The sequence below is a fragment of the Sebastes umbrosus genome, chromosome 1 (assembly GCF_015220745.1).
Source record: "Sebastes umbrosus isolate fSebUmb1 chromosome 1, fSebUmb1.pri, whole genome shotgun sequence".
NCBI classification, from domain to species: Eukaryota; Metazoa; Chordata; class Actinopteri; order Perciformes; family Sebastidae; genus Sebastes; species Sebastes umbrosus.
Genome location: NC_051269.1, coordinates 29,880,016 through 29,897,957, shown reverse-complemented (window position 1 = coordinate 29,897,957; position 17,942 = coordinate 29,880,016). Strand labels below are relative to the sequence as shown.

Genomic DNA, 17,942 nt, shown 5'->3' with positions numbered 1-17,942 from the left:
GCAAAACTTTCCCCACTGTTGTCAAAAAATGTTTTATTGCAAGTAAAATATATTTGTGATTAAAATCTTGTTCACAAATCCCCAACTTTTGTTTTTGAATCCCAAACTTTTGTTGGCGAATCCAAAGGTCCCACCCACAAGATTCAGCTCAACAGCAAGCAAAACTTTTGGATTCGCCAACAAAACTTTTGGATTTGCATTAATACATTTTTATGCACAATGTATTTTACTTGCAGTAAAACATTATTTGATTGCAGTGTGGAAAGTTGTACTCAATTATATATATTCTGTTTGATTGCATAGTAATGATACAAAAGTAACTCCATACTAACTGCATCTTTTGTTTCTCAACTCTGATACTCTACAGTAAACAACTTATTTCTCCATCTCTGAAGTCAAGCTGCTTTAAATGCCATATCTATATAGATCAGATACATGTATTAAAACTGATCTCACGTGGGTTTCAGTGTCAGCATCTTATATTACAACTTAAGCATTATGAAGTTCTTCCCTTAAAGCTCAACTAGATGAGTACTGTATATGTCATGTCTGTGTTGTTTCAGTTCTTCCTAACAACAGGTTGCATTGCTCTCTCTTTGACAAAACCACTGGAGGGGCAACAAAGTCAGAAATAGTATTGAGCCTAAAACAATGGCATATACACTCAGTTGCCAATATATTAGGTACACCTAGCTAAAAAATTGCAAAAACAAATAGAACCCACAAACCAGCACTGTAAAAACAAATATTGATCTGTGAGTGTCCCACAGTCTCAGAGATCAGTCCCCTTTGTAAATAATCCACTTTCTTTTCCCCTCAACCCAAAACAGTCCAGTCCAGTCCAGCACACAGCCAGAGAGATAAAGACAACTCAATACTTCGCTCCGGGTTTTACTGCTGATCCCCAAAAAACGTAGAAAGTAGAAAATAACAATAACAGCGTTTGTGTATCAACAGTTCAGAAACAGCTGATTATTTACAGTAAACTATTACACATCAGCGGGTACTCACGGTTCTGTTGACCAGTCATCAGGTTTGCAGCTTCAACTCCTCCCAAAACACCAGCAGCTCCTGCAGAAACAAGCCTGGTTAGTTTCATACTGCCGGTTTGTTTGGAGGGCTGTGATTGGATGATTGGATGATTGGATGATTGAATGATTGGAAGATTGTGGGCGTTAACCTGTAGAAACATGAGTGACAGGTGGGCGGTGACGTCATCCTTCTAACAGCTGATCACTACTAGTATAATTATAGGAAGAACTTCATAAATTAGTTTTAATGGGTGCTATTTTCCTTTTGTTTCCTTTTATCTTCCTTCCATTTTAATTTATCTTATTTCAATTTATGGAGCCACAGGGTAATAAAGGAAGGACAAGATATTCAAGTTTCAAGATTCAAGATTCAAGATGTTTATTGTCACACTGGTTATCAAGTACAATCGTGTGAAATACTTTTTGCTGGGAAGCTCCTTTAAGTTAAGTTAGGTAGCAAAAAAAATAAATAAAATAAAAATAAAAATAATAGTGTATTTACAAATAATATACAGTATAATAATAAAGGAAGTTCTTGGTATATGGTAACTATAGAAGCAAATATATATATATACATATATATATATGGGAGCAGTAGAGGTTGCATACTATAAAAATATTGCACAGGCATTTTTTTTTTTTTTTTCAATATTGCACATATTGCATTGATAGATGTATTGCACTTGTTCATTGCACTTTTTGTGAGGGAGAGAGTGTTGTATGATTTATCTGTTTAAAAGTCTGACAGCCTGGGGGAAAAACTGTTCCTCAGTCTGCTGGTGAGAGTCCTGGGGGTCCTGTATCTTCTACCAGAGGGCAGGAGGGAGAACAGGCTGTTGTGGGGGGAGGGGGAGGGGTGTTGTCCTTAATGACCCTCAGGGACTTCGTGAGGCACCGCTGAGACAGTATTTATGTTTGAAAATGACAGCAATGGTAGTGGTGTGTGCACATTTTTAAGGAACAGTGTGAAACATTTCAGGGGATCTATTAGTAGAAATGGAATATAATATTCATAACTCTGTTTTCATTTGTGTATAATCACTTGAAACTAAAAATCGTTGTGTTTTCGATAGCTTAGAATGAGCCCTTCATATCTACATAGGGAGCGGGTCCCATGTATGTATAAAGAGAATTGGATACAGTGTTGAATGCGGGGCCCCGTTCATTCCTATGAAAGTTGCTCAGTGGCACGTGATGCCAAAATGGCTCGACTTCCGACTGGAAAAGTACCCAAATCTTCCAGAGATCTTCCGCATTCATTGAGACCATAGAATAGGCGCAGTAGTGTCCGCCTGGTCACATGGCTCGATCAAGGTGCCACAGCCGTCACGCTGTCGTCACGGCTTGTTCACTCCGCCTCCCAGCCCTCGCTCCAACCTCGGTCTGGGTCTCATTCACATGAACGGAGGAAGAGAAATAAAGTTGATTCACCTAAAAAAAAATTGTCCGTTGAGTTACAGAGGTCTCTTTCCCAATGTCAGCCTGTGGGGAAAAGCATTTTTTGGCCCAATGGCATCACGTGCCCAATGGCATCACATGAAGGACAGTGAAGTTGTCGTATTTGGCCACTACGAAAATTGGGATCAGCGACCGGCACTCTTCTTGGGCGGCTTGTTCTTCACGGAGTCCGCCATGTTGCTCCACTATGTTTCTACAGTAGCCCAGAACGGACAGACCGAAAACACTGGCTCTAGAGAGCGCCTTTCATGTTTTCACGTTAGCTGAAGGCCACCGTAGTTCCCCAAAATGCTTGTGAAACTGCGGTAACGTGAGCCGCCGTCTGATTTCCGTTGCTTCTCAAGTAGTGTTATTATGGTAAGGATGGTCCCTGAGTGAGGCGAACGACGTTACCACGGTTTGTCACTCGGCGGCTCACGTTACCGCAGTCTTGGAATGGGAGGAGTGAGCGGAGGGGTACTCAGTTGGTTTCAATCTGCAACCACACCACAAATCCTACACACTGCACCTTTAATGTATCTTATTTCGGTTAATGGAGCCACAGGGTAATAAAGTAAGGACAGGATATTGAGACAGTATTTATGTTTTACAAATTATAACAATTGTAATGCTGTGCACGCATGAGTTTTAATGGGAATATGTACTCGTTGTAACCTCTGTTGTTGCCTTTGTCTTTCTGCTACCATATTTTACTGCTTTATGCTGAACTATCCTGATTTTGTCTGCAGTGACTATTACTGTTTGTCTTTTCTTATTATATACACAGTTCTTGATGTTCTGCTGTGTGGGATACCGGAGTGAAAAGATAAAAAAATTGTGTTGCTCATGTTTGATAATCAACATTATTCTTCATTGAATAACTTAATTTTCATTCAGTGATTTGTGGTTTTATTATTTCACTGACTAGAAACATACACGAGACACACAAAACCATCAGAGATCTGAAGTTGCTTTCAATGTGATATTTTATTCAGGTTGGATCAGTGATAGGTGTTACGGAGCTGTTCTTGAATGGGCCTTAGTTGGATGGTCTTATGTTACATGATAGCTGACCCAGCTCCTAACTGAAAACAACCGGTATGAAGTTCAACCGTGGATGGTTTAGGCCCAGTTGCAGCACTTGCAGCTGACGTCGAACACGAGGCCGGCAGCACAGTGCTGGGCATAGGTATTTCCCTTGCTGCACTCATAGAAGTGGTTCTTGTTGGTTGGGTCAGGGTAGAGTCCGTTAGACTTGCCAGCGCAGAATCCAGATCCGCCGCTGCTGCTGCCGCCGCCGCTGCTGCTGCCACCGCCGCTGGGCTGGGGCACTGGAGGCAGGGGGTCAACACGAGACTTGCAGGCTGGGGAGAGAAATTAGAGAATTTAAAACATGGAAACAGCCTCATTATGTTTTTTTTAACCATAGGATATGTGTTTCATGCGTACTAGCTCCAGTTCCCAGTCCGCTCTTGATGGCGTTGATCAGGGGGTATCTTCCCTGGCCGCAGAAAGTGCCGCTGAAGTCGTCCAGATCCAAACTCCACACCATGGCTCCACCGAAACCGCTCTGCTTCAGCCACTGAATCTGTAGAGGTGAAACCAAGTGTTAAATAACCTTAAAACATAAATGTTTGTGACAGGAATTTTATTATTGTAATACAACTTCATACCTTGATATTGAAGCTCTTAACGTTGTCATATCCGACCCAGGTTCCGGCCTTGAAGGCATATGGCACATCCTGTTGGCTGTCCCAAGCCTGAGTGGCTCCCTGCTTCAGGAAAGTGCAAATCTGATGGGAGAGAGATTAAGGTTAGGAGTCTACACAATACGTTTGCACACAGTATGTTGTCCTGTCTTATAGTATAGGCCATAGACTGTATATAAAGATGGACGACGCGTCTCCACTTCCTCCCACTGTACAGAAGCGAAGCCAAAATATCCTGGATGCGGGAGTTGCCATCTTGAGATTTTGACATCATTTGGAGCCAGAGTCTGCACAGTAGTGTTCGTCATCATTATATACAGTCTATGGTATATGCATGCTCACACAGTTTCAGAAAAAAAAGAAGCGCAGACCTCATAGTAGGCCCAGAAGCCAGCCTGACGGGTGAAAGGTCCAGCAGCTCCGGCTCCACTGGCGGGAGCTCCCACAGCAGTGTTAGAGGAAGCCAGGCGGAAGGTGTGTCCGTAGGTGGGGAAACCAACCAGCAGCTTCTCAGCTGGGGCACCGTTGCTCTTCCAGTAGTTCATGGCATAGTCCTACACACGAGAGAGTATGCAGGCCAGCGTGAGTATCTGTTCTGTAATTTAATGATGATTAATTCCCAGCAGGAGCCCTCACTCACCACGTTGAAGTAGATCATGGAGCCCTGATCAGCGGGGCCCTTGTACAGAGGGCTGTTCTCTCCGACATTGTGCTCCCAAGAACCGTGGAAGTCATAGGTCATGACGTGGAAGTAGTCCAGCACACTGGCAAACAAGACAGTGAAGATTAATGTTTAGTCATGGCTGTCTTCTACAGGGCTGCAACTAATGATTATTTTCATTGTCGATTCATTTGTTGATTATTTTCTCGATTAATCGATTAGTTGTTTGGTCTATAAAATGTCAGAAAATGGTGAAAAATGTGTTTCCCAAAGCCCAAGATGACGCCCTCAAATGTCTTGTTTTGTCCACACTCAAAGACATTCAGTTCACTGTCATAGAGGAGTAAAGAAATCAGAAAATATTCACATTTAAGAAGCTGGAATCAGAGAATTTTTACTTTTCTTTTCTTAAAAAATGTATATTAATCGATCAAAATAGTTGCCGAATAATTGAATAGTTAACAACTAATCGATTAATCGCTGCAGCTCTAGTCTTCTATACAACAGATGTGAGGGTCCGTATTGTTTTGCATGTGTCTGATCATGTTCTTACGCTCCAATCGCGGAAATCTGGTATCCAGAGTCGATGGTTCCCTTTCCAGCAGAGACAGCAGCAGTCAGCATCAGACGGGGACGGTTGGTGTTCTTGCCCTCCTCCTCAAAGGCGCTCATCAGCTCCTACAGATGGGTGAGGAGAGAAACAGTTAAAGGTGCTGTGCGAAACTGAGAAAGCTTTGTAGATTATAACTTTTAGTTTAAAGGTGCCGTGTGTATGATATGGCGGCATCTAGCAGTGAGGTTGCAACCAACTGAAACGTGAACGTGAAACCATGTGCCAAGCGTGTAGGAGAACTACAGTGGCCGAGGCGAAAACATGAAAACACGAATGGCCCTATCTAGAGCCAGTGTTGGGTTTGTCCGTTCTGGGCTACTGTAGAAACACGGAGACCGGCTCTGTGGAGAGGACCCGCTTCCTATGTAGATATAAACGGCTCATTCTAAGCTAACAAAAACACAATGATTCATATTTTCAGGTGATTATACACTAAAGAAAACATAGCCTACTTTAATATTAAATTCTATATATGCCAATAGATTCCCCTAAATGTTACACACTGTTCCTTTAATGGCATTCGATGACTATATTTTCAACATATACTATAATATAAAGTTCAATGAAATCTCTTGGACAGATTATACTGTATATAGAATCCTATATACAGTGTATAACCACAGTAATGGTGGCTTGTGTACTTCATCTATAGCCAGACATTTAATAGCAATATGACTGACCTGGACCAGGACGGTGTAGCGCGCCTTATCCTGAGATGGGGAGCCACGAGATCCAGGGTATTCCCAGTCGATATCCAGACCATCAAACTGGTACTGGCGCAGGAACTTGATCACGCTGGTGATGAAGGTCTGACGGTTGGCAGGAGAGGAAACCATAGCGGTGAACCTGGAGACAAGAAGACAGTCACAGTGCTTCCACCTGTACTACAGGTTCCTCTCGGTGAGAGTATTGATCCTCATTTCATCACGACTTACTTTGCAGTTCCAAAGTTCCAGCCTCCGATGGCCAGCAGAGTCTTCAGGTTGCTGTTACTGTAAGCAGCAAAAACATCCACATTAACCTCTCACACTTCATGCATGCTAATGTGTATTAATGTGTCACACTATCAATATGAGTGTGCACTAACTCGTTCTTCAGGGCCTGGAACTGTCCGTAGAGTTTCTCATCGTCCCACTCGTAGGTCTTGATCATGTTGCCGTCCATTCCAGCGAAGGCGTAGATGAGGTGGTCACAGAGACATGGGTCAACGTTGGTGGGGAAATACTTACCTGCTCCGGGACGGTACTGTCCCCAGTTAGTGAAATAACAGGAGAGGATGTAGGATGATCCTGCAACATGTGGAACAATTGCTCTTACATTATGTCGCCAACATAAAAGACGTCTACACACCAACACTGAATGGATAAAGGATATATTTACCTAGCTGCACGTGCAGCAGGAGAGCCAGTCCTGCAGAGAGAGGAGACAGAATTAGACATGAATTTAAGTTTGTAAGAACAAAGTTTGAAAAGTTTCTATGAGCAAGGAGCTCAGCTTACCAACGCAGATGAGTAGTTTGCCCATGGTGCTTCTGTACAACGAACTGAAGACCGGCGGACTCTTTTATACACCCCGGTCTTTCCCTGTATCTGCATTATCTGAAACATATCTTTGATATGGTTTGCCTTTTCAGCAAAACTCAAAAGTCAAACTCATTCGTTTGTTTGTCTGACGCACTGGATTTACGTAAAGCACTGATAACTTTCAAGTGCCTTTTGATAATGATACGATCTGATTAAATTAGCTTTTTTCAAGGTTATTGTTGTTGGTCAAAAGTGCAGGTCACTCCAACAGCATTTTGGTTTTTAAGTTTACACTTTGCTCCATATTTCCACCAAGTGTTTAAGTACTGTGAGTACATCACTGGTTTATGAATATTTATAATATTTCTAAGTAATGTGGGGGGTTGAAGCTCAACGGTCGCCTTGGATTTAACTAACGTGGTTAGTTTCATACTGCGCGGTTTGTTTGGAGGTCTGTGATTGGATGATTGGATGATTGTGGGCATTAACCTGTAGAAACATGAGTGACAGGTGGGCGGTGACGTCATCCTTCTAACAGCTGATCACTACTAGTATTATAGGAAGTACTTCATAAATTAGTTTTAATATGTGCTTTTTCCTTTTGTTTTTCTTTTTTATCTTCCTTCCTTTTAATTTATCTTATTTCAATTTATGGAGCCACAGGGTAATAAAGTAAGGAAAAGATATTGAGACAGTATTTATGTTTGAAAATGACAGCAATGGTAGTGGTGTGTGCACGTTTTAAAGGAACAGTGTGTAACATTTCGGGGGATCTATTAGCAGAAATGGAATATAATATTCATAACTATGTTTTCATTAGTGTATAATCACCTGAAACTAAGAATCATTGAGTTTCCGTTAGTGTAAGATAAGATTTATTTTTGTAAAGATTTATTTTACACAGTATACATATTGTATTCTGCTCCTAAAGTTAGATCTGGAACTATATAATATGGCACACCTTACTTGTTTGTAAGGTGAGTGATGATTAAGATTGGCGGGGTGATATGAAGTAAGAAGTGATGTGCCACCTTTTTGGTTATGGGTGTTCAGTTGTCCTACGCTTGAGTTGAGACATTAAAGTGGATCCTGTTGCACAGACTAAAATCTCCCCATTCTCTTGGTTTACCCACAGCCCTACAGTAGCTTAATTAAGTAACGTAAAGTAAAGTAAAGTTTATAGTTAAGGAAACAAGAAACCTGTCTTACATTAGCTTAGAACGAGCCCTTCATATCTACATAGGGAGCGGGTCCCATGGATGTATTAAGAGAACTGGATACAGTATTGGAGGCGGGGCCCCGTTCATTCCTTTGAAAGTTGCTCAGTGGCGCATGATGCCAAAATGGCTCGACTTCCGAGTGGAAAAGTACCCAAATCTTCCGGAGATCTTCCGCATTCATTGGGCCCATGGAGCAGGCGCAGTCCGCTCCGTCACATGGAATAACTCTGGATTTGGCTATTAGTGCATTTTACAACTTTTAGGACCTAATTATTTAAACAAGGACTATTCAAGTGTTCGTACTTGGAAGTTGATTCACCCAAAAAAAAAAATTATCCGCTGAGTTACAGACGTCTCTTTCCCAATGTAAGTCTGTGGGAAAAAGTATTTTTGGGCCAAGTGGCATCCTGTGAGGGACACGGAAGTTGTAGTACCGCCGTTTGGCCATTACGAAAATTGGGATCAACGACCGGTGCTCTTTCGAGGCTTGCTTTTCACGGAGTCCGCCATGTTGCTCCACTATGTTTCTACAGTAGCCCAGAACGGACAAACCGAACAGCGCCTTTCATGTTTTCACATTATCTGAAGGCCACCGTAGTTCTCCAACATGCTTGTGAATCTGTGGTAACGTGAGCCACCGTCTGATTTCCGTTGCTCCTTAAATAGTGTTATTATGGTAAGGATGGTCTCTGAGTGAGGCGAATGATGTTACCACGGTTTGGCACTCGGTAGCTCAGGTAATCGCTGTCTTGGAAAGGGAGGAGTGAGCGGAGAGGTACTCAGTTTGTTGCAATCTGCAACCACACCACTAGATGTCACAAAATCCTACACACTGTAGGGACCCACCAATGTGACTGGTGGCAAGTGACCACATGAACTCAGTAACATGATCCTTGACCCATGGACTCAGCTCAGCTCAGTAGCCATTGACTGAGGACTCAGCTCAGTAGCCATTGGCTACTTTAGCATTCACACACAGGTGTGAAATTCACCGAGGACAAAACCAGAGGAATCTCTTTGTTCCTCCTCTTTCTGCTCCTTCTTCACCCCTCCTCACCCTTCGGCCCTGCTGAAGGTGAGCTGCTGCTCTCCGGACCAGAAGCAGCTCTGCTCCGATCTATGGCCTGTTAGGAAACAGCCATAGGCACACAAGGATCTTCTAAGGCAGAAGACGCGAGAGCCTGCCTTTTTACCTACTAACTTCAAGCAACAACCGCAAGGAAGTTAGCACCAAGCTATCAAGCTGCTGGGAAGAAAGTATTGGAGCGATCAGCTTCCTCCAATCTGCACAACTTGATTTGAGCACAGCAAAGACGACATCTTTGACTTGGAACCACAACTTCAGCACATGGAATTACAAACCCTTTTCTTCCATGGATTGGTAATGTACTGGGCTTACCTTAGCAGTAGCAATTGCACATGGCTGAACAAGACTGTTCAACTTTGATTTCTAGAATGTACTTGTATTGATTTGGTTTCATGTTATTCATTGAGTTTGACTGTTGTGATATTATTTGTAGTTAAGATATTCGGGTAGCTGGCTTTGCCACATCTGATGTGTTTAGTTTATGCTTCACATAGACAAGGTCTTGCATGCAAACTAACCATCTTTTCTAACCCGCTACATATCTGACACACATTAAGATCACATACATAAACTGTGAATTAGTCTTAAATATAAACATACAGCTTCAGATAATCTTAACCCCCCACATCACCCCCCTCTTTGTCCTTCCTGAGCACATGTGCTCCGAAGAACAAAGAGGCCACGTGGTGACATGTTGGCGGCCATCTTTGATCCCGCCATCTTTGTAGTTTTACAGTGCTCGCCATTTTGTCTGTAGGCCATTCAGACATCCTGAGACAAGTAGCCAGCCATCTTGTCTCTCTCCCTCTCTCTCTCTCACACACACACACACACATGCTCACACACTTTGTTTGGTTTGTTTAGTTTAGTTATTTGGTTAGATTAATATTGTGTTTTAAACCTTTATTATCTTGTAAATACATGTTTGTGGAATATACATGCTGGTCTGTTTAATGTTGTACAAGAGTGAATAATACCAACCTCTGCTATGTCAAGAACTCCGATATCCTTCAACCTTTACTATCTATTTTGGTTATAGTTATTAATTTAATTATTAATCAACGTTCCAAATTGATAGTTTAGTATATTTAATGAGACTATATTAATGTTTTGGTTATTGGTCCCTGATTCCAGGGTGGTTCCCCGTTTATTATTAATGTTTATGATAATTTTTATTAATAATAATAATTTTATTATTATTTATTAATTAATTTGCTAATAACCAAACCTGTTCCTGCCAAATCCCTACAACACTGTACCTTTAATGTATCTTATTTCGTTTAATGGAGCCACAGGGTAATAAAGTAAGGACAGGATATTGAGACAGTGTTCATGTTTTACAATTTATAGCAATTGTAATGCTGTGCACGCATGAGTTTTAATGGGAATATGTACTCGTTGTAACCTCTGTTGTTGCATTTGTCTTTCTGCTACTGTATTTTACTGCATTTTGCTGAACTATCCTGATTTTGTCTGCAGTGACTATTGCTGTTTGCCTTTTCTTGTTATATACACAGTTTTTGATGTTCTGCTGTGTGGGATACCGGAGTGAAAAGATAAAAAAATTGTGTTGCTCATGTTTGATAATCAACATTATTCTTCACTGAATAACTTAATTTTCATTCAGTGATTTGAGGTTTTATTATTTCACTGACTAGAAACATACACGAGACACACAAAACCATCAGAGATCTGAAGTTGCTTTCAATGTGATATTTTATTCAGGTTGGATCAGTGACAGGTGTTACAGAGCTGTTCTTGAATGGGCCTTAGTTGGATGGTCTTATGTTACATGATAGCTGACCCAGCTCCTAACTGAAAACAACCGGTATGAAGTTCAACCGTGGATGGTTTAGGCCCAGTTGCAGCACTTGCAGCTGTCGTCGAACACGAGGCCGGCAGCACAGTGCTGGGCATAGGTATTTCCCATGCTGCACTCATAGAAGTGGTTCTTGTTGGTTGGGTCAGGGTAGAGTCCGTTAGACTTGCCAGCGCAGAATCCAGATCCGCCGCTGCTGCTGCCGCCGCCGCTGCTGCTGCCACCGCCGCTGCTGCCACCGCCGCCGGGCACGGGCTGAGCGTGCGCGGTTGGTGTGACTGGCGGCAGGGGGTCAACACGAGACTTGCAGGCTAGGGAAAGAAAATAGAGAATTTAAAACATGGAAACAGCCTCATTATGTTTTTTTTAACCATAGGATATGTGTTTCATGCGTACTAGCTCCAGTTCCCAGTCCGCTCTTGATGGTGTTGATCAGGGGGTATCTTCCCTGGCCGCAGAAAGTGCCGCTGAAGTCGTCCAGATCCAAACTCCACACCATGGCTCCACCGAAACCGCTCTGCTTCAGCCACTGAATCTGTAGAGGTGAAACCAAGTGTTAAATAACCTTAAAACATAAATGTTTGTGACAGGAATTTTATTATTGTAATACAACTTCATACCTTGATATTGAAGCTCTTAACGTTGTCATATCCGACCCAGGTTCCGGCCTTGAAGGCATATGGCACATCCTGTTGGCTGTCCCAAGCCTGAGTGGCTCCCTGCTTCAGGAAAGTGCAAATCTGATGGGAGAGAGATTAAGGTTAGGAGTCTACACAATACGTTTGCACACAGTATGTTGTCCTGTCTTATAGTATAGGCCATAGACTGTATATAAAGATGGACGACGCGTCTCCACTTCCTCCCACTGTACAGAAGCGAAGCCAAAATATCCTGGATGCGGGAGTTGCCATCTTGAGATTTTGACATCATTTGGAGCCAGAGTCTGCACAGTAGTGTTTGTCATCATTATATACAGTCTATGGTATATGCATGCTCACACAGTTTCAGAAAAAAAAGAAGCACAGACCTCATAGTAGGCCCAGAAGCCAGCCTGACGGGTGAAAGGTCCAGCAGCTCCGGCTCCACTGGCGGGAGCTCCCACAGCAGTGTTAGAGGAAGCCAGGCGGAAGGTGTGGCCGTAGGTGGGGAAACCAACCAGCAGCTTCTCAGCTGGGGCACCGTTGCTCTTCCAGTAGTTCATGGCATAGTCCTACACACGAGAGAGTATGCAGGCCAGCGTGAGTATCTGTTCTGTAATTTAATGATGATTAATTCCCAGCAGGAGCCCTCACTCACCACGTTGAAGTAGATCATGGAGCCCTGGTCAGCGGGGCCCTTGTACAGAGGGCTGTTCTCTCCGACATTGTGCTCCCAAGAACCGTGGAAGTCATAGGTCATGACGTGGAAGTAGTCCAGCACACTGGCAAACAAGACAGTGAAGATTAATGTTTAGTCATGGCTGTCTTCTACAGGGCTGCAACTAATGATTATTTTCATTGTCGATTCATTTGTTGATTATTTTCTCGATTAATCGATTAGTTGTTTGGTCTATAAAATGTCAGAAAATGGTGAAAAATGTGTTTCCCAAAGCCCAAGATGACGCCCTCAAATGTCTTGTTTTGTCCACAACTCAAAGATAATCAGTTTACTGTCATAGAGGAGTAAAGAAACCAGAAAATATTCACATTTAAGAAGCTGGAATCAGAGAATTTTGACTTTTTTTCTTTTTTTTAAATGTATATAAATCGATCTAAATAGTTGCCGAATAATTGAATAGTTAACAACTAATCGATTAATCGTTGCAGCTCTAGTCTTCTATACAACAGATGTGAGGGTTCGTATTGTTTTGCATGTGTCTGATCATGTTCTTACGCTCCAATCGCGGAAATCTGGTATCCGGAGTCGATGGTTCCCTTTCCAGCAGAGACAGCAGCAGTCAGCATCAGACGGGGACGGTTGGTCTTCTTGCCCTCCTCCTCAAAGGCGCTCATCAGCTCCTACAGATGGGCGAGGAGAGAAACAGTTACAGGTGCTGTGCGAATCTGAGAAAGCTTTGTAGAGTATAACCTTTAGTTTAAAGATGCCGTGTGTAGGATATGGCGGCATCTAGCAGTGAGGTTGCAACCAACTGAAACGTGAACGTGAAACCATGTGCCAAGCTTGTAGGAGAACTACAGTGGCCGAGGCGAAAACATGAAAACACGAATGGCCCTATCTAGAGCCAGTGTTGGGTTTGTCCGTTCTGGGCTACTGTAGAGACATGGCGGCCGGCTCTGTGAAGAGGACCCGCTTCCTATGTAGATATAAACGGCTCATTCTAAGCCAACGAAAGACAAGCCATTCTAAGCCAAGACATTTAATAGCAATATGACTGACCTGGACCAGGACGGTGTAGCGCGCCTTATCCTGAGATGGGGAGCCACGAGATCCAGGGTACTCCCAGTCGATATCCAGACCATCAAACTGGTACTGGCGCAGGAACTTGATCACGCTGGTGATGAAGGTCTGACGGTTGGCAGGAGAGGAAACCATAGCGGTGAACCTGGAGACAAGAAGACAGTCACAGTGCTTCCACCTGTACTACAGGTTCCTCTCGGTGAGAGTATTGATCCTCATTTCATCACGACTTACTTTGCAGTTCCAAAGTTCCAGCCTCCGATGGCCAGCAGAGTCTTCAGGTTGCTGTTACTGTAAGCAGCAAAAGCATCCACGTTAACCTCTCACACTTCATGCATGCTAATGTGTATTAATGTGTCACACTATCAATATGAGTGTGTACTAACTCGTTCTTCAGGGCCTGGAACTGTCCGTAGAGTTTCTCATCGTCCCACTCGTAGGTCTTGATCATGTTGCCGTCCATTCCAGCGAAGGCGTAGATGAGGTGGTCACAGAGACATGGGTCAACGTTGGTGGGGAAATACTTACCTGCTCCGGGACGGTACTGTCCCCAGTTAGTGAAATAACAGGAGAGGATGTAGGATGATCCTGCAACATGTGGAACAATTGCTCTTACATTATGTCGCCAACATAAAAGACGTCTACACACCAACACTGAATGGATAAAGGATATATTTACCTAGCTGCACGTGCAGCAGGAGAGCCAGTCCTGCAGAGAGAGGAGACAGAATTAGACATGAATTTAAGTTTGTAAGAACAAAGTTTGAAAAGTTGCTATGAGCAAGGAGCTCAGCTTACCAACGCAGATGAGTAGTTTGCCCATGGTGCTTCTGTACAACGAACTGAAGACCGGCGGACTCTTTTATACACCCCGGTCTTTCCCTGTATCTGCATTATCTGAAACATATCTTTGATATGGTTTGCCTTTTCAGCAAAACTCAAAAGTCGAACTCATTCGTTTGTTTGTTTGTCGCACTGGATTTACGTAAAGCACTGATAACTTTCAAGTGCCTTCTGATAATGATACGATCTGATTAAATTAGCTTTTTTCAAGGTTATTGTTGTTGGTCAAAAGTGCAGGTCACTCCAACAGCATTTTGTTTTTTAAGTTTACCCTTTGCTCCATATTTCCACCAAGTGTTTACATATTGTGAGTACATCACTGGTTTATGAATATTTATAATATTTATAAGTAATGTGAGGGTTGAAGCTCAACGGTCGCCTTGGATTTACTCATGTATATTTACTTGAAAAGGGAAAACTTCCACAGTTTTGTAGTATCTTCTTACAGGAGTATTCAAAGCTAAGTTCTCCTAATAAGCAAACTGTACTACGGTGAGAAAATTGTGTGGCTAGGTCCTTAACTTGAGCCTAGACTGAACAAAACCACTGTTTTTACCTCAATAAGCACAAGAACCTACTTACCAATCTAACAGAAAGCTTATTGTTGCCTTTACAAAGTAACACATAAAGGACCTTACATCAAGATGAATTAAATCAAATTATCATTAAATGACTTTTAACCTTTTAGCATATTACTATTAATTAACTTATTCAATGAAATCACTCATTTATCTCACCTACATAAAATACAGACTGTGCTTATTTATTGAACTAAAACGTGTATATGAAACTTGTCTCCCACAAGTAACCCAATAGTTCTTAGACAGCAAAATTTGTGTTGTACCATTTTCCATTTACACAAAAGTTGTTTGATACTGTTGTTTATTCGGTTATCTTTAAGTTCTCTCTGCTACATGCCTTATCACCCTCAGACATGGTTTAGATATCACCTGGAATGAACCTTGCTGTCCGTCACACTGCAGAGAGGCAACAGGCTTTTTGTCCTTTCCTGTCCTTGAATGTGGCTCAGCAGTTTGGGGATTGTATTGCTACGTGGATTGGGAAATTAGTAACCGTTCGAGGTACTTTATAATGTGGTATTTTATTTAATTTTTTCTGCTCTTTTGCTTTTGGTATATATGTATTACCGGAAGATGAATGTTCTGTAAAACAGTGTGTCTTGTAATCCCATGTGGGATGGGCCAGATGTTTGGCATGACACAGAAATAAAATAAACTAACCAACTAAACGTACCCCTGCTTTATATATCCACAACATTTGAAAGAAAACAAAAACTAAGAGAAGCGGCAGGAAACAACTTTAGATTAAGCATTTATAGCAGCTTTTTATGGGTGTGGACGAGATAATAATACAGTATATATTTCAACCTGTACTAACCCAGGCAACGTTAACAAGGTCCAGCAGCAGCCTGCTTCATAACGGCACCTGGGAGGTTGCGTCTAGAAGGTAACCCGCAAATTGTGAAAACTTGCAAAAACTCTTGCGAGACTCGCCGCCCGCCTGACCTTAACCATTCAAGGTCAACGCCTAACCTCAAACCATCTTGCAAAAATTTCGCAATTTGCATGTTACCCTCTAGCCGCGACCCAATACAACCACAATATTTTACTGGTGACCACTGGTTGAACTGGAATAACAGGTTGACAATGGACAACACCTCTCTTAGTGTGGATGGGGAGAGTGTTACTTATTCATCACATTTTCCAACCAGGGCACAGATTCAAACTAGCAACCTTCGAGCCCCATGCACACTTATATTATCCTAAAGGTACAGTAAGAGATAAGATAAGATATTCCTTTATTAGTCCCAAAGTGGGGAAATTTGCAATTATAAATTAATGTATACAGAATATATGTCCCAGGATTAATTAGTGGTGTTGTGAGGATTAAATGACACAAAAACATCAAAATGATGTAGCCAGGCTTCATAACTACCACACACACATTATTATTTTAAAGTGGCAAGGTTTGAAAGTGCAGATTACAAAGGTCTCTTCACAGTAGAGCGGAGAAGTGCTCTAGAGCTCAAATGTTCTCCAGCTGTGTGGCTCAGCTCTGTTAGAGGGATAAGATGAGCCCCCTCTCAATGAGAGATAAGTACCAATTATTATATTATGATATTATAATTATTATTAAAGTACCAAGTATTTGGTGTGTGATGGATTAAACCTGATATATACTGCATACAGTATATCTCAGTGTGTTTATGGATCTTTGGATGCCTGCTTTTTAACTAAACAATAAAAACCCAAACAATTACTTATCACATTAAGATTTTTTTGTTTTGATTAAGACTAGAAACTAAGAGTCTACATGCCAGCAGCTCTGTAAGGCTGTACTTAGCAGTGCTTTGAGTTATAAGCCATGTTCACCACCATTTAAATTTAGCGCGTTATTGTACAAAGTACAGCTACATAGGAATGTCATATATAATTCTTCCATTATTTGGTTTTAAACCGACGTAGTGGGCAAAGATTTGACCTGCTGGTGGCACTACTGTATTCATGAAAGTCTGCGCAAACGTTTTGCTAATTTATCTTATACATGTAAAGGCATTTCACTATAAACCTAAAACATCAACTAATTGGTACTTGAGAAAAAGCTATACTGGATCATTTCAGTGGATAAGTGATCTGCTGGTGGCACTAAAAAGTCACAGGATCGCCAAAGTTATTAGGATTAATCTTCTGGAGACCTTGTGTATTGGTTCTTAATTTCCCTGTTGCATAATAACTGGACCAAAGTGGTGGAGCGACCCCAGACCCACACTGCTGGGATTTCCAAATTAAAAACAAGACATACCATCACCACTGCAGTATCTGCTATGTGGATTGCTAAACAGGTTTCCACACATGCCATTTCCAATAAACACATAATCACCTCTGAGCAGCGCAGCCAGTCCTTAATTTCAATTGTTTTTCACTCTAAATCTAATTTAAGTGTCAGCCGCAAACTATTATCCCTGCTAGCAACAACTCAGTGCTAAACTACTTGATAAACAAAGTGTGAAAAATATCAACCTATTGCATAATAGTTTCAGCATAGTGCAGTTCATTCAAGCCACACTGAAGTCTACATTTTGTCATTGTTTTGTATGTTTGCATCACTGTTGAATCATGATTCAAACGGCAATGTGTTATGGGTCCATTTTAAAAAGTTTCTTTTTTCCAACGGTGTGGACATATCTGGTAGGATTGTAGTTTTAAAGGAACAGTGCGTAACATTTTGGGGGATCTATTAGCAGAAATTGAACATCTGTACATTAGTGTATAATCACCTGAAAATAAAAATTACAAACACTGGCTCTAGAGAGAGCCTTTCACGTTTTTACGTTACCTGAAGGCCACCGTAGTTCTCCGACACGCTTGTGTAACTGCAGTAACGTGAGCCGCAGAGTGTAAAACCGTGGTACCGCCAGCCGCCGTCTGACTTCCGTTGCTCCTAAAGTAGTGTTATTATGGTAAGGATGGACTCTGAGCGAGGCGAGCGGCGTTACCCAGGTTTAACGTTACCGCAGTCTTGGAAAGGGAGGAGTGAACGGAGGAGTTCTCAGTTGTTTGCAATCTACAACCACAACACTT

At 42.0% G+C, this 17,942-nt stretch overlaps 2 protein-coding genes across 2 annotated transcripts; both read right to left on the bottom strand.

Annotated features, from left to right (window-relative positions):
• Nucleotides 1-3,573: 3,573 nt before the first annotated feature.
• LOC119500225 (acidic mammalian chitinase-like) lies at nucleotides 3,574-7,061 on the bottom strand. The gene is made up of 11 exons (XM_037789894.1): nucleotides 6,951-7,061; nucleotides 6,832-6,861; nucleotides 6,539-6,740; nucleotides 6,387-6,443; nucleotides 6,132-6,297; nucleotides 5,392-5,516; nucleotides 4,818-4,941; nucleotides 4,549-4,731; nucleotides 4,142-4,261; nucleotides 3,918-4,056; nucleotides 3,574-3,832 (listed from the first exon to the last, which is right to left on the bottom strand). The coding sequence occupies exons 1-11, from the start codon at nucleotides 6,973-6,975 to the stop codon at nucleotides 3,591-3,593; spliced, it is 1,413 nt and encodes a 470-aa protein (XP_037645822.1). The 5' UTR covers nucleotides 6,976-7,061; the 3' UTR covers nucleotides 3,574-3,590.
• A 3,918-nt stretch (nucleotides 7,062-10,979) lies between these two features.
• On the bottom strand, nucleotides 10,980-14,406 carry LOC119498945 (acidic mammalian chitinase-like). The gene is made up of 11 exons (XM_037788101.1): nucleotides 14,296-14,406; nucleotides 14,177-14,206; nucleotides 13,884-14,085; nucleotides 13,732-13,788; nucleotides 13,477-13,642; nucleotides 12,973-13,097; nucleotides 12,397-12,520; nucleotides 12,128-12,310; nucleotides 11,721-11,840; nucleotides 11,497-11,635; nucleotides 10,980-11,411 (listed from the first exon to the last, which is right to left on the bottom strand). Exons 1-11 carry the CDS (start codon nucleotides 14,318-14,320, stop codon nucleotides 11,134-11,136), a joined length of 1,449 nt encoding a protein of 482 aa, XP_037644029.1. The 5' UTR covers nucleotides 14,321-14,406; the 3' UTR covers nucleotides 10,980-11,133.
• Between the last annotated feature and the right edge of the window lie 3,536 nt (nucleotides 14,407-17,942).